The sequence below is a fragment of the Oryzias latipes genome, chromosome 12 (assembly GCF_002234675.1).
Source record: "Oryzias latipes chromosome 12, ASM223467v1".
Taxonomy (NCBI): domain Eukaryota; kingdom Metazoa; phylum Chordata; class Actinopteri; order Beloniformes; family Adrianichthyidae; genus Oryzias; species Oryzias latipes.
Genome location: NC_019870.2, coordinates 26,936,042 through 26,952,898, shown reverse-complemented (window position 1 = coordinate 26,952,898; position 16,857 = coordinate 26,936,042). Strand labels below are relative to the sequence as shown.

The 16,857-nt window shown below is 42.9% G+C and overlaps 1 protein-coding gene across 2 annotated transcripts; it reads right to left on the bottom strand.

The window, feature by feature from the left end:
• Positions 1-3,545: 3,545 nt before the first annotated feature.
• On the bottom strand, positions 3,546-15,357 carry LOC101170361 (thyrotropin receptor). 2 transcript variants are annotated; one of them, XM_011482078.3, is made up of 11 exons: positions 15,110-15,355; positions 14,969-15,040; positions 13,086-13,160; positions 12,178-12,252; positions 12,017-12,091; positions 11,861-11,938; positions 10,727-10,795; positions 10,398-10,475; positions 9,184-9,372; positions 4,706-5,738; positions 3,546-4,630 (listed from the first exon to the last, which is right to left on the bottom strand). In XM_011482078.3, the coding sequence occupies exons 1-11, from the start codon at positions 15,274-15,276 to the stop codon at positions 4,436-4,438; spliced, it is 2,106 nt and encodes a 701-aa protein (XP_011480380.1). In that variant the 5' UTR covers positions 15,277-15,355; the 3' UTR covers positions 3,546-4,435. The 2 variants fall into 2 exon arrangements, with proteins under 2 accessions (XP_011480380.1, XP_020563539.1); XM_020707880.2 differs by having other exon boundaries at positions 3,546-5,738; positions 15,110-15,357.
• Between the last annotated feature and the right edge of the window lie 1,500 nt (positions 15,358-16,857).

The following is a 16,857-nucleotide window of genomic DNA, read 5'->3' as shown; positions in this document are numbered from 1 at the left end:
CAGGTGGTTATCTATCAGTGAGAAGTGAAATGAGTCTGTGGAAACTAGGAGTTTTCAATTTACAGCTTTGTCAACTTGTGGAAATAATGCTGTAATGACAGATTTCAATTGGGTTTTATTTTGAAATTCCACATCAGATCCCTCTGAAACTTTGTTTGTGGCCTCACCAGGTGGGATACTATAAGTGAGAAGTGAAATGAGTCTGTGGAAACTAGGAGTTTTCAATTTACAGCTCTTTCAACATGTGGCCATAATGCTGTAATAACAGATTTCAATAGGGTTTTATTTTGAAATTCCACATCAGCTCCTGCTGAAACTTTTTTGTGGCCTCACTGGGTGGGATACTATAAGTGAGAAGTGAAATGAGTCTGTGGAAACTAGGAGTTTTCAATTTACACCTCTGTCAACATGTGGCGATAATGCTGTAATAACAGATTTCAATTGGGTTTTATTTTGAAATTCCACATCAGATCGTGCTGAAACTTATTTTGTGACCTCACCAGGTGGGATACTATAAGTGAGAAGTGAAATGAGTCTGTGGAAACTAGGAGTTTTCAATTTACAGCTCTCTCAACATGTGGTGATAATGCTGTAATAACAGATTTCAATTGGGTTTTATTTTGAAATTCCACATCAGATCCTGCTGAAACTTTTTTTGTGACATCACCAGGTGGATATCTTTCATTGAGAAGTGAAATGAGTCTGTGGAAACTAGGAGTTTTCAATTTACAGCTCTGTCAACATGTGGCGATAATGCTGTAATAACAGATTTCAATTGGGTTTTATTTTGAAATTCCACATCAGATCATGCTGAAACTTTTTTTGTGGCCTCACCAGGTGGGATACTATAAGTGAGAAGTGAAATGAGTCTGTGGAAACTAGGAGTTTTCAATTTACAGCTCTTTCAACATGTGGCCATAATGCTGTAATAACAGATTTCAATAGGGTTTTATTTTGAAATTTCACATCAGATCTATCTGAAACTTATTTTGTGACATCACCAGGTGGGATACTATAAGTGAGAAGTGAAATGAGTCTGTGGAAACTAGGAGTTTTCAATTTACACCATTGTCAACATGTGACGATAACGATGTAATAACAGATTTCAATAGGGTTTTATTTTGAAATTTCACATCAGATCTATCTGAAACTTATTTTGTGGCCTCACCAGGTGGGATACTATAAGTGAGAAGTGAAATGAGTCTGTGGAAACTAGGAGTTTTCAATTTACAGCTCTGTCAACATATGGCCATAATGCTGTAATAACAGATTTCAATAGGGTTTTATTTTGAAATTCCACATCAGATCCCTCTGAAACTTTTTTTGTGGCCTCACCAGGTGGGATACTATAAGTGAGAAGTGAAATGAGTCTGTGGAAACTAGGAGTTTTCAATTTACAGCTCTGTCAACATGTGGCGATAATGCTGTAATAACAGATTTCAATTGGGTTTTATTTTGAAATTCCACATCAGATCGTGCTGAAACTTATTTTGTGACCTCACCAGGTGGGATACTATAAGTGAGAAGTGAAATGAGTCTGTGGAAACTAGGAGTTTTCAATTTACACCATTGTCAACATGTGACGATAACGATGTAATAACAGATTTCAATTGGGTTTTATTTTGAAATTCCACATCAGATCTATCAGAAACTTTTTTTGTGGTCTCACCAGGTGGGATACTATAAGTGAGAAGTGAAATGACTCTGTGGAAACTAGGAGTTTTCAATTTACAGCTCTCTCAACATGTGCCGATAATGCGGTCATAACAGATTTCAATTGGGTTTTATTTTGAAATTCCACATCAGATCCTTCTTAAACTTTTTTTGTGGCCTCACCAGGTGGGATACTATAAGTGAGAAGTAAAATGAGTCTGTGGAAAATAGGAGTTTTCAATTTACAGCTTTGTCAACATGTGGCAATAATGCTGTAATAACAGATTTCAATTGGGTTTTATTTTGAAATTCCACATCAGATCTATCTGTAGCTTTTTTTGTGTTATCACCAGGTGGGATACTATACGTGAGAAGTGAAATAAGTCTGTGGAAACTAGGAGTTTTCATTTTAAAGCTCTGTCAACATATGGCATTAATGCATTCATACATGATTTCAATTGGATTTTACTTTGAAATTCCACATTTGACATATAACTATCTAAATCTAATAATATATCTCGGAGGGGGGGTATACATTGAAATTTCATGTATGCTTTCACTTTAGAAATAAGTCCTTCTTGCAGTTACCGCGATGTATGTAAAAAAGCGGCACACCGTTTTCGAGAGAGGGCTCACTTGACAGCCGTTCGACGAGAGAGGGCTGGCTTGACACCAGTTTCCATGTTTGAGTTCATAAAATCATCCCAGAGAAAGTCTCTGCTTCAACTCCCGCAGTGAAAGCTGCGTCTCAATCTGACGCCGTGTTTCCATCTCTCTGACAGAGTTTGAAGCCAAAGCCCCTCCCCCGCCTCTTTACCTGCTTTTCCTCTCTACCTGTTCACCTGTTCACATCTTCTGCAGCTTAGAGTTATTTTCCCCGCGCTCCCAGTGTGTTCTACACAGAGAGCGCAAAATACGGTCATAGCAGGTTAACACGTTAGTCGGAACGCTCTAGCGCAACAGAAGGATGAAAGAGCTGTCAATCTATCTGGCAACACTGCGCGGCATAAGGAAGAAGCAGAGGTTTCCTGACAGGGACATGATGTCAGTTGATGAAGCAGAAAAGAACCTCAAACGAGGTTCATCGTGTTCAGATCTGCGTGCCAATGCCACACTGAGGCGCAAAACAGCAAAAACGGGAAAAGGCTGAAGCTAAAAAAAAAAAAAAGTATTTTTCCGTCAGGAAAAAATTAATTCATAGATTTTCAGCTCTGTTGAACCATTACAATGTTTTTCTTCCTGCAAATGACTTTGACCTGCATCTATCCCAGCTGGTTCAGCGCGCTTCAGGCCGTCTGTCTGCGCGCGGACACACGCACACTTTTTTTTTACCGAACAGGATTTGTGAAAATATATTTAATGATTATGTTGCACATTACACAAAAGAGGAATGCATGAAAAGATGAGACTGGAGGAGGGACATGAATCTCTTTAATAATATCAATAAAAATACGTGTTTTTTTCTGCGGGACGGGAGACGATACAAAATCAATGCATCTCTATTACTGTGCGGGACTAAATTCTATGAGTTTTGCGGGTGCGGGCGGGAGTGGACATACATATTGCGGGTGCGGGCGGGAGTGTAACGCATACGTTGCGGGAGCGGGCGGGATTGGTCAGAAATTTGGCGGGTGCGGGCGGGAGCGGGATGAAGAAAATAGTCCCGCGCAGGGCTCTACTTGGAACCACCTGCCTCCCGTCTCTGCATTTTGGGTCCTTCATCTACCCCCCTTACCTGACAGGGAGGAAACCAGAGTTCCTGGAGAAAGCCCGTCCATCCATCTGTGGAACACAGACGACTCACATCGGAACCCCTCTGACTCCACTGAAAACCTCTCAGTCACTAAGACATGAACTCTAAAGCTTCAGAGTTGAAGAACGTAGACACCGTGAACACGTCCAGAAGTCTTTTAATGACACATCAAAGAGGGTTTTCAGGTGTAAAGACGTTTAAAAATGCAAACTAGAAGTCTGAAATTGTTGTGTCTTGTATCCAGTTCAACTTTAGGAGTTTGTTTTTGCACCTTTTGTTCTATGTCATACTAAACAGAGGCTGTGACTATAATCACAGGGAAATCCTAACCTGCATCATCAAACCACATCTGCAGTCGAATCTCATTTTCTCTTTAAAGGCTGACGATGAGGAGAAGCTCAGCCGCCTGAGAGCTTCTGTGCTGCAGATACCTGGCACGCCGTGCTGAAGAAGAGGACGTTGACCTTATTAGATGTTTGTCAGCATAGTTTAAAGTTGGCCTCTCTTCTAGTTGGCGGTGACAATGACCGCGTTGGGACCTCTTGTATTTTTGTTTAGTGTGATGAACTGAAAAGATCAGCAGCAGTCAGAGGAGCTCATTCATCCTTAACAGAATTAATAACACAAAGTATTCCAAGTGAAGTGATGAAACCTCAGCACATTGACAAGAGGAGTCAGTTCTACACACACGCTTTCATTGCGTGTTTCCTCAGAGTAAAACTGGATGTCCAGCCATATGTGGTCCACCACAGGGAAGGTTTGATGTTGCGGTCGGACAGTTGGCTCTTTTTTGCCTTCATGAGAAGGTCTAAGCGCCTTCAAGAGCGACTCAGCGGTAGAGATGTTCTTTTTGTACTGAGGACGTCTGCTTGAGGAGTCAAAACGGTAGAGAGCTTCTGCCTTTGAAGGCCTTCAGCCTTCAGCTGGAACGGGTCGTGGCTGGGCCAGACTGCAGCGCCAACAGCTGGAACGGTTGTGGCTGGGCCAGACTGCAGCGCCAACAGCGGGACGTGAGGAGAAGATGCTGTTCTACTGTGGAGGTGACCCTCTGTAAATGTGGGGGCTGACGGTGAAGAGCCGGCTCCGATAAAGGTGTGCCTGCCGCTGACACAGCCCCATGCGACTCAGCAGCATCAGGGTGTCCCTGTGGAACGCCTTGGTGAGGATGGCATAAAAAAACGGGTGCACGCAGGAGTTGAGGGGGTAGAAAAGCACTAAGAGCACCTGAGGGGGCAAACAGGAGGCGGTCTTAGCCTTAAAAGCTGACAGATTTGGTTGAAGGTATAGAGTCTGACAAACCTTAGAGTCTGTGAAGGTCATCAGCGGACGGTTAAAGGTGGCGGATAAGCCGTAGAAGCAGACGGGAGCCAGACACAGGAAGTTGGTGAAGATCAGAGCAGCCATGCGTTTGGCCATGCTGTTGTCTGACCTGCTGGAGGCGTGCTGCGAGTTGTGCACCATGCAGTAGATGTGAAGGTAACACAAGCACACCACCATGAAGGCAACCAGGTTGGCAGTCAGGACGGAGACCAGGTACGCGCGTGCAGCCGTGCTTTCCGTGTCCATGGGGAGGCAGATGCTCACTCTCTGGTAGGTGTTCACACCGACCAATGGCAGCACGGCGGCCGTGATGCAGAGCAGCCAGCCAATGAGCATCAGCGCTGCAGCGTGCCAGAGCCTCATCTTCCTGTGAGGCCTCATGGCGTTAAAGATGGCGTGCCAGCGTTGTACGCTGATTGTCGTCAGCGTGTACACGGATAACTCGCTGGCAAACACAGACAACACCCCAGCCAGGCTGCAGCCACTTCCTGTCTGCCAGGCAACAGCGTAGCGATGATAACGGGAGCGGGTGTAGAAGTCCACGGATGCGATGAGCAGCAGGTACGTCCCCATGCAGCCGTCAGCGAAGGCCAGGTGACCCATGAGGAACCGGGTGACAGACAGCTTCTGCTGGCAGCTCAGCAGGATCAGCAGCACCAACAAGTTGGCGGAAATGGCCACAAGACTGACCACCCAGACCAGAACTCTGAGGAAGGCTCGGCTCATCACGTCCTCACAGGGGTTCAGGGCATCCGGCGTTGGTGTGCACGACGGTCTGCTGTCTGTGTCCGTGCACACGGAGAGGTTAAAGTCCTCAATGAGACGCTCTGCAGATGAAAAGGCTCCTCTGCTCGGGCAGATCCGACTGTTGTTGTGTGGACCAAGCTCTGTACCGCCAGCAGCTGTCAGACCAGAAGCATCCCTGAGAGACCTCTGTGAGGGGCCTGCAGAGGAGTCCTGCTGCCTCCCTAAAGCCGCCCTGATCAGGCTGCAGACCACCTCCTGAGAGCGCCTTCAACACAGAGCACAAGGGACGAGGAAAGGCCATCAACAAGTCAACAATCCAGACTTCTGCCTCTTTTTATGAAGGTCAGAAAGCTCCGTCCACTCAAACCCAACAAGATCTCAACTCTCTCAGCTCACAGCAAAAGTCATCTTACTGTTTTACAGGAAAATCACAACCAGTTAAAAAAAACCATCGACTGGTTTGATCAGGTTATATTTTAAAAAGATATGTGAGCTGCTGGCATTTTTCACATAAATTTCTTTTTTGTTATTGTGCTGTTTTCACTTTATTTATGGTCAACTTTGATCATTTCTTTCTTTAATTTTTTTTGGTGCCAATTATGACCCTTTAAGTATCATTTTCATTCAGAAATATAACATTCAATCCGGCATTTTCTTCTGGAAAAGCAGCTTCTTAGGAGAATAAGCGTGTGTTCGTCAGTGCAGACTCTGACCCAATAAAACCCTGAAAAGATAAAGGAAGACAAATACACACAAAAACCCTCCAACAAATAAATTCAAAATAATAATAAGAAGAAACCAAATACAAAGCAAACGCCATTCTTGCTCTGATGAAACCTCACAAAGTACCACCAAAAAAAAAAAAAAAAAAAAAAAGCTTTGGCAGAGAAACTGAAACATCTAAGTGGCTTCTTCTAGACACAGGAAAGGACATAATTAAGGACATTCTTTCAGGTTGTGGCCTTCAAGGAGCAAAGCTCCATCTGCAACGCTCCATCCTGGACAAAAAGCTCTGCGGGGCTCAGGAGCTGAAGCAGGCAGGTATTCAGAAAAGAACAGGCCCGGATTGTTGCTATTTCTGAAACGCTGGACAAAAATGTTCTCCAGAAATGGCAGAATGTTGATGCCTCTCAACCCAACTGAGGGTTCATTATGTTGCTGACGGTTACGGCGAGCTGCAGACAGAGGGCCAATGCAAGATGGGGAGGCAGTCAGCTCGGGCCTCCCAAATCTTACGATATTTTTCTTATTTTCATCGAGACAATAATAAAAAGATCCTCTAGTTTGATTCTTGCGTTTATTTTTCCACTCTCAAACGCATGTGGGACACAGACGTAGCTGCATAAAGTGGCTTTTGCAGGAGGAGTAAAGCTCACTACACCGGAAGAGACTCTAGATGATGTCATGAACCAGACATGGAGACGTGATTACCGATGCTTTCGTAGAACTTTTCAAAAATAGTAAAGATCTCTAAACACCAAGTGTCTTTCGTGCAGGAATTTGAGCGTACTGTACCTGCTGTAAATCCAAGTATTGCTCACATCCGTCTGAACGACCTTTCGCGTGAGGTGGTTTGTGTTTATTCACTTAATTATCATTTAATGGCCACTGTGTAATTGTGCTCTTTGGACATCTGTAGAATTTCGATTAAGTTTTGAGCACATGTGGATTGGAAAGGCAGCTAGTGAGTTCTCTGGACTCAAATGGCCTCCACAGTCACCAGATCTCATCCCAATAGAGAACCTTTGGGGTGGAGTGGAACGGGACATCGGCATCATGGATGTGCAGCCGACAAATTTGCAGCAACTGCGTGATGGTATCACGTCAATATGGACCAAACTCCCTGAGGAATGTTTCTAGTACCATGTTCAGTAGCGGTTTTAGGCACGGGCCATACGGGCGATCGCCCGGGGCGGAAACATGACGGAGGGGCGGCGCCAGCGGCTCAGCTCTTGTAAAATACTTTATGGACCACTATTGGTTTACTTATATCACAGAGTTTGTAACAGCCTGAAACCTGGCGGCGCCCCCGCCCCGCAGCTGCGCTCCCTCCTGTCTTTGAGAAGTAGACGCAAATGTGTGTGAGAAGGAGAAGGGAGGGGGCGCGGGGTGAAGAAGGAGAAGGGAGGGGGCGCGGGGTGAAGGGTGCAGGCTGAGAGGTGAGCACGGAGCACAAAACGCATGCGCAAACCTGGCTGGATCTTCTTCCAGGGGGGCAACGGTCGCGGGCCGCGGCTCAGTGCTTGATGAAAAAATAAAAATAAAAATTGCGCCGCCATGTAGAGAATTGGCGCCCCTGGGTGCAGCTGCACGCGCTCCTGCTGGAAATGTTTGACGAACGGGGGGCAGCGGGTATAAAAAAGGTATAAAAAAAATCATGCCTTTTTGGTTATTTTTGTGTGAAATGCCCAAATAAAAAATGGGAAAATAAAAAAAATTCTTCACTTAGATGACAGTTGGTTTAGTCGACAGACTTGATACCTATGTCAGGACATTTATGCGAAATGCAGAAACATCTGAAATATGGAGAAAAAAGGTCAAAGCTGGTGCCCAATTTAGAAAGAAAAGAGAAGAAGAGGGGAAAAGAGACAAAGAAAAGGGTATTATCGCATAGCTAGATGCACGTTTTCTAAATTCGAATGCTACCTGCCCTACAACAACAACAACGTTGCAGATGAAAAATCTCTTGTTTGGTCTATCATGACCAAAACTGAAGGAGGCCCAAATATTGCAAATAACGTCCTTTTTAAGATATTTATTCTTAAATGTTTGCTCTGCCTTAACTTGTAACATTAGTTATGATTCGTGTGTCTGTCTGCTCTGCTGTAACACAAAGTTTGTGTTGTGTTTTATTGTTGTATATTAGTTCATAATGTTAAATAAGCTGTGATGGTAGCATGCTGCTGCTGCAGCTGCTGCTGTTAGCTTTTCAAAACTCCAGTTGATCAAGTCATACCTGAGATCACCAATGTCTCAGGAGCAACTCACTAACCTGCTGTTGTTAGTATCAATCATTCAGTAGGGGAGCAGATTTCATATGATGACGTTATTGGCAAGCTTGCATCAGGAAGGCCACAAAGGTTAGGTTTTAGTTAGTGTTTTCTGTTCTTAGTGCTGCAGTTACATTTATTCTAGTGTATTATTAGTGTGATTTGTAGTTTATAATATTTATTTCAGATTATTTGTGTTTGATTAAATATTTCCTAACTGTATTTTCAGTTACAATAAATGGACAAAGTGACTCTATTGGGGGGGGGGGGGGGGGCGCCAGAGGAGGGTCTCGCCCGGGGAGTAATTCAGGGTAGAACCGCCACTGACCATGTTAAATCTATGTCACCAAGGATTAAGGCAGTTCTGAAGGCAACATGGTGAGTGTTCATGGATCTACTTGTCTGCAAGTGGATGCATCAGAATGGAGCGGAGCAGGGAGCTTGTGGCCCACCCAGCAAATTTTCTACATCACAAATGCGATCTTTTTCAAACTGCATACTTTCATCTGTTCCTGATTTGAATAAAGAAATACTAAAAATGCAAAAGTGAGCTCAAGTTTCTTAAGATATGGTCTCCATCTTCAGTAAAGTACCAGAAGAACACGTTGAAAGCACCCGAGTGGGTCCCCAATGATTGTTAAAGTGAGTAATGAGGACTGTATTGGCTGTTTTCAGCTCCTGCTTGTGTTCTGTTTGGGGTTCGGTTTGCGGGGCGCTCACCCGCTCCACCTCTGGAGCTTCTGCAGGCCGCAGCAGTGGCTTGGGAAGGTCAGCTCAGCTCTCTGCAGATGAGGAAAGGCGCTGAAGGGGGGCATCACCTCCAAAGCCCAGACGCTTTCAGCTCGGAGCTTCTCGAGTGCGTTCATGCCGAGGGGGGGCAGGGAGGTGACTCTGGTCTCTGAGACGTCTCTGCAGGAACAGCACAAACAGCCGTTTGGTCGGGAAGAGGAAAAATGCTTTTTCAGGGTGAGGAATGTGTTTGAACAGGGAAACTCTTATCTCCTCCAATTGTCTGCATAAACAATGTCACAAAAAACTCAGATAAGCAGGTAAATAAAACAAGTGAACAAAAGCTGAACAAAAGAAAAGAGCACAGATACGAAAAGAAAAGAAACACAGAGATCCCCCTGTCGTCTTTCCTTCTTTTTAAAGGATGAGGAGCAGGAGTCAAGCCGGTCCTCCTGAATCTGAACGTTTGCTTTTTGGACTCTGTTGTTCTGGACTTCTGCCTCACTCTGACCATCAGTGAATCCAGCTGGAAGAGGCAGCAGGTGGAGGGGATGAACGGGTTATGTTCTGCAACAACATCAAGCTACTCCCTCCTCTGATGGTCAGGTTCACCTCCAGCAATAAAGTAGAGTGAAAAAACTGGAACGTCCTCAAAAGGTCTGAAGAACGTAAGCCGGAGGCCAGCTTAATGCCCCTCTGCATGATGCAGTGACAATACTGGAGTCACTGGAGTACGGTGGCCCAGAAGGGCAAATCACTCAACGCAAAAAAGTTTAAAAAAAGCTAAACAAATATTGAAAAACCAGCTGTACATTTGAGAAAAATAAAAAAAATCTAGAAACCAAACTGCAAAAACCAAAACGACATTTCGGAAAACAAGAGTAAAGAAATGAAACACAAAGAGAAATCGGAAAGGGTAGGTTTTGTGGGATGATGGATGATGATATCCAGAATCGCCTTATGTCAAAATAAGGACCAAACGTCATCATCCAATCAGCGATGGTCAACAGTTCGTACATTATCTGATTTAAGCAAAAAGGACAAAACGTTTCGGAAAGCAAAAGGAAATCAAAATGGAATGTTAAAAAACAAAAAACAAAAGATGAAACCAAATTTTGTTTTCTTAAATGTACTGCTGTATGTTTAATGCTTCTTCTGCTTTTGTAATCATCAAAGCCAAACATCTGTTCTCGTCAGTCACTTACAGGTGAGTCGGACCTCCAATCACACCAGAAAATGCAAATTCATCCAGATGGTCCAAATCCCGGTTCCTGCTCAGGTCTCTGAAACAGAGAGAAAGAGAACCTGAACCAGTTTTTCGTCTGATTTCTGATCATTGATGTGTGGGAAGTTAAGCAAATCTGAGCGACGGAGCGACCATGCAGACTTGTTTAAAGGAAAACAGTAAAAATCAACAACAGGGTTTGGGGTGTTTTTTGGTTCATTTTGTGGTTTTTCTTTTTGGTTTTCATCCTTAAACTTGGACTTGACGGTTTTCATCCTTGTTGCAGCACAGTAACTTTAAGCATCGTACACTTCCTCCAGTCTGCTCCCATTGAAGGCCAAACTCTCAATCTTCTTCATGCCGTTACCGCTGAGGATGCTGGGAAAAAAAACACACATTAGGCATTTAAAGACTCAAACTATTGCATTCCCACATGCTGAAACGGCCATCGTTTCATAGAGAGATTTAAGTGTTTGGGACGGATAAAGTGACTTAATTTAAAAATTACACAAACTTTGAATAATTGAAACGACTCAAACAAATTTAAGGTGGAAAACAATGTGACTTGCGTAAATATGAGTTTCATTTTGTTTAAAACTGAATAAATACCTGCAGTAATACATTATGTAGTTTATTTAATGTCCCACTAATGAACTCAAATAAAGCATGAATATGTTTAAACATAAAGAATTATTGCAACTAATAATTATATTTGAAAACACATTAAAATGGTTTCAGGTTTTCCCTGTTTTCACTATTGACCTTATATGAGAACTGGAGCGAGCGACCATCCCATAATATCCCATAAAAGAGGTTTTCTTCTGGATGAAGTCAATTCAGTTGCCGTTTTATTTCGTGATATGGACGTTACCATGTGACATGCCTGGTGACGTCAGTGAGCAGTGACTGGTCTGGGTTGGTTGAGTCAACGTTTCTATGGCAACCACTCTTGTTGTTAGACCACACCCCTACCGTTTGAAAGCGGGCTACGTGAAATCTGTCAATCAAGCGTTTCAAATGCTCACTGCAAGACCACATGCATTTATTGAGGCATCTGATTGGTCAGTTTAACAGTTGAATAATTTACAATGTCAAAACATAAGGATTAGCAAGAACGTGTTAAAGAAGGTAAAAGAGCAAGAATGGTTATTCTGACTAAAAGAATGACTGAGTCATTCAATTACCTGTAATTAAATATGTCAAACAATTAATTATATGTTTATTGAAAATTGTGTCAAATTCAAATCTCATGTAACTATTTCATTACATTTAAATATAATTTAGTCGGTTTCCACTTTGATTTAATTAATGCCCTTATCGTGTTTATTTATAGACAGTTGGCTTCTTTCTATAGAGACAATCAGACTGAGAGCTTTTGGCCTCTACGTCTGATAGAAAATCCTTCTTCCCTGAGGTTTGTGCCTCAGTGGGAGTGAGACTCACGCAGTCAGAGCGCGCTCACTGATGCCACTGAAGGAGTTAGCAGGAATGACTTGAATGAAGGCGTTCTCCACGATTTCCCTGTTAAATGGAGGACAGAAGTTTGGATCCACTTTTCTGCAACTTCACAGCAGTCCTGTCTGCTCAGACCACACGCACAGCAAGAAATCCTCTTGACCCGATCGGATCTGCTGCAGACCTGGAAACCATCTGAGACCCGTGTTGCTGATCCCGCTGAAATGAAACGATGACCTTTTTTTTAGCCAATAAAGTTAACAGTATTACTTCAAGAACTAGCAGGTAAAGAGAGTCATATTTACAGGTATTTTAGGTTTGGAAGGTCCTTAAACGCCTCTTGGTGGATGTGAGACAGAGCTTTGATGCTGGTCAGCTGTCTGACTCAAACACAAAAATCCTTCATTCATCTTGAATTAAAAGTCATTCTCATGTTTTGAAGTTTAACGTCCCACTGCGATCATCTTTTCCTCTTTTTTCAAAGTGTTCCCAGTGGGCTTTTATTCATGATTAAGCAGGTTGTAATCAAAATCAGAAAAACTGTCGTTTTATAGGACAAAGTTTCTGCAGAGCGGCAAATTCACCTCTGAGTTGTGGGTCTGACTTGGGACAGTTCCACCCCCCTTCCCGTCACCCATAACTGAGCTATGTGTTTACACTCTCAGCGGCTGGCTTACAGCCCCTCACACAACCCCAACCCAACATTACCACAACGGGTGCAAGAAGAACAGACAACAAAAGGGGATGCATGAGAGTGGAACGGGGCAGGGAGCATGTGGCCCCACAACAAATACAATCTTTATTGTTATTATTATTATTATTATTAATCTGCTCCTGAATCAGCACAATCTGAATGAAGAAATACACAGAAAGGCAATTCTAAGCTTAATTTTCTTGTCCTTCATCATGAAAAAAATGCTACAAAACATATTAAAAACACTATATTCATCAGAGTGGATCTTTAAACATATTAGAATCCAAGTGGAGATGAACAGGATGAAAATAAAGAACAACAAAAAAAAAACATTAACACAGGAGACACGATACATTTACACAACTGAACTGCCTCCCCGGTTGTGACACAGTTATTCTAGAAAACAGTTTTAGTGGCTTTAAAGCTTTTTTTCAGCAAAATACTGAACCAACACAAGTATCATTGGATACTTTCAAGGTGTTGTGTGTGTCACAGCAGTTTTGTGCTTTTTGTACGTACATGTGCAGGATCCTGGACAGGTTGAAGAAGGAATGTCTCCGCAGAGATGTCAGAGTGGTGTCATCAGATATGTGTCTGGAAAACACACAACCTTTTCCTGACACAATGTTTCGGCATCATTTTACAATCAAACACAACATTTCTTTCACGGTCTATAAACAGAAGGTTGTCTTTCAGCTGATCTGTGAGGAATAAGTATAATATAAATCTGTGACATGCAGATGAAAAGGAAACACTGGGGATTTCAATATGAAGGAAAAACACGACAAGAAAACAGAAAAAATCCAGAAACCCACAAGGCTTAAAGCATGAGGAGACAAAAAACAGTATTCCAAGAAACTCTGCTTCAGAAAAGTCGCTGACCCACCAGAAATAATCTGCACAGTCAAACTATCTCTATTGACTAACAAGCCGCCTAACGTTTACCTGCTGAACTAACCAGGATCCAGTTAAATCGAATTTCAAACAACAATGATCTTCATCTAGTGAGGGTCCTTGGGCAAGACCCTTCACACTACAGCCTAACTATGTGTGGGTTTCCCTGTGCCGGTCCCCAGCCCTGAAAAAATACAGGGTTGTGTCAGGAAGGGCATCCAGCGTAAAAATCTCTGCCAAATCACCTGTGTGGGTCGTTGAAAGCTGTGGCGCCCCCTTAAGGGAGAAGCCGAAAGGTGAACAAAAACTATTGCCTTTTGGTTGATTTCAATGTAGATGAACTCCTGTTGATGTCTGACTCCCTCCCCTTTAGACAAATATACACTTATCCGAAGATAAATAACCTCATTTTGTCATAGTAAAATCTGTCCAACACAAAAGGCCTTCAGCTCTCATCTGTTCGCTCAGTTGTTGGACAGAACAAGTAAAACAAATAAACACATTGCTGCGAATATGGCTCAGTAGTGGATTGCAGACACAGAAACTATGCATCCACATCCACGTCAACGGACAATTCCTCTTAATGAACTGACTGTCTACCACAGTTCCTGCAGGCCTAAGTTATGGATTTTACGAGTGTTTCTTCAGCCTCAACAGATTCATTGAAGAAAAAAAAAACAGGAAAAAGTAACTTTAAGTGTTTTGTGTGAGAAATAGAGGTGTGGAGCACGTGCAATCAATCAAATGTGAGACTCACGGCCAATGCGTGAGAGTTGGCAGCCCTGCAAGATGATGGCCAAAACGCTTCTCTTTACGCTGCCTGTCCTGATGAATTATGACTCTTTTCGCTTGCCATAAGAGACACGCATGACAGCTGCCACAGACTGGATCAAACAACTCAGAAAATCCTTTAGTTACTCACCACAGTTACAAGGGATGCCACAATTCTCGGTTAAAAAACCAAACTGTATGTTAACACCAAATAAACAAAGAACAGATCAAGGGGAAAGTGAATCGTTGCACCTCCAATAGTTTTATTCTGCTGCAGTCAAACAGCAAAATTAACACGTAGTCCCTCATTTAGTTACTTATCTCCTCCATCACAATTGCTGTAACACAATTTATTTTCAATAATCAGTCACAGTTAATCCCAGTCTCTCATTTATTTACACAACTACTTAGTTAATGTTAATTAGTACTGTTACTCAGCTTAAGAAACTTTTAAAGTTAGTTACTCAGTTACTGCTGCTTCGTTGTTCTTTTTTTAGGGACTGTTGGTCACTCAGTTACTGTTACTTAGTTATAGATACTTAGGTTACAGTACCTCAGTCATTGTTGTTATGGTTACTCAGTTACTTTATCTAGTTATTGTTACTCAGTTTAAGGACCTGTTTTAGGTTACTCAGTTACTGTGATAAGTAACTTAGTCATAAGTACTTAGTTTAGGTTCCAGTTACTCAGTGTGAGGCAAAAGCCATAAAAGGTTCGGGGGAAATTCTCACACTCACATGCGGGAAACGTTGGGCAGACTGGCGAAGGCGTCCTGAGGAATGAAGAGCAGCTTTGAGGCCACCATCCACCTGAAGCACAAACAACCCTTCAGCCACGGTCAGCGCCTCTCAGCGGCTCCTCAACAGTGAAGCTCTTACACCTCCTGAGTGCAGGAACAGAACTGTGGCAGGACGTCCACTCCAGCACAGGTCACACTGTTGGTGTTCCAGTCGCACCGGCATAGAGCAGGACAGACCTGCAGAAGAAGAGACTGCTGCACAGAGAGGAGCGTGCAGATGAAGGGTAGAACCAGGTGGAGCTTCATTGTAGCAGCAGCTCCTCGGTCTGTGAACGCAGATACAAGTGCAGGGACAAACTGGGCTGACCCCCTACTTGACAAACAGAACAGGAACTTCAATCCAACTCCTTCAAAGTAAAACTCCATCCTTGCTCCTGAGTTATGCAGATTTAAAAAGTCAACTATAAGCATTTCCCAGAATTCAGTTCACGAGACAAAAGTTTTAATTTGAGTTTGGTTACTGAAAAAAAAACCTTCAGTTGAACATTTGACAAAATACTGTGATATAAAAAGAGCTAAACAACTTTTTTAACCAAAAAAAATGTTTTACTTTGAAAAGAATGTCTCAAAGAAAGATCCAAAGGGATGAAAACTGATTTTTGGACAGAACGAGAAGAATTTGACGGATAATATTTAATATGGGGATGTTAAGCTCAGGCTGGTTTGTTTGACACCGTGCCGATCTTTCGAAGCAGAAAATGTTAAGAAGCTTTGCTTCAGTCACTGCCTCAACATGCTGAATGTCATGTGACCACTTCACAGGAAGTGTCTGTACATCACGCAGCCTGTGGGTGGAGCTCTGGATGTATTTGTCTAGGCCTCTTAATGGGGTTAATTCAACACCTAAAACAGCTTTGGTGTTTTTGACAGAATGGGATGGATGTCAACAGCCTGCACCTTCACTTAAAAAAGCATTGAAGAGGATGAAGTGTGGAAGGGCAGTTGGTCCTGACAGCTTCCCTGTGGGGGTATGGAAGAGTTTAGGAGAGGTGGCAGTAGAGTTTCTGACTGGACCGTTTACCAGGAGGACGTCTGAGGAATGGTGGAGAAGTGGTCTGGTTTCATTTTTAAAAAGAAAGGAGACAAGGAAAGAAACCAGAGAGGATTAAAGCAGATTCAATAATGTTGTGGGAAAGAGTAGTGGAAGCTAGACTGAGATTAGAAGATTTGTGAACTACAGTTTGGTTTCATGCAGAGAAACAGAACCATAGAAGCAACATTTGCTGTGAGGATGTATCTTGAGAAGAACAGAGGTCAAAGTATCTGCATTGAGTCTTTGTAGGTCTAGAGCAGTGTTTTTCAACCAGTGTGCCGCGGCACACTAGTGTGCCGTGGGAGATGGTCAAGTGTGCCGTGGAGAAATTGCCCTCATTAATCATTCACTGATCTAAAAACATTTCCCATCTCCAGGATATCAGCTCTTTGTTCATCCAAACAGGCCCTGATAAAACACTGAGTAGTTAGGAATATAAAAGATCTTAAAATTACTTTTTCTTTGTGTTTATTTATTAAAGAAATTTTGATAAGAATGACACTACCGCGATTTCCCTGCAGCTATGACAGTTTGCGGAAAAGTCCCGTCCCTTTAACTGTCTCCACCAATCATTCTTGAAGGCTTAATCACATGTCATCAGTCTGACCAATCAGAAGTGCTTAAAGTCTTCACTTCCTTGTTCTTAATTCTGCTGATAAAGTCGCTCAGTTCTAACAAAAATGCCAGCTAAAGCTCTTCTTTAGCGGTGTAGCTTTCCACAGAGTCCGGTGTCAGACCGTGAAACAAGTGGACAATACAATGAAGCTCAGAGACGCGAGTCTTTCTGCAAGTTT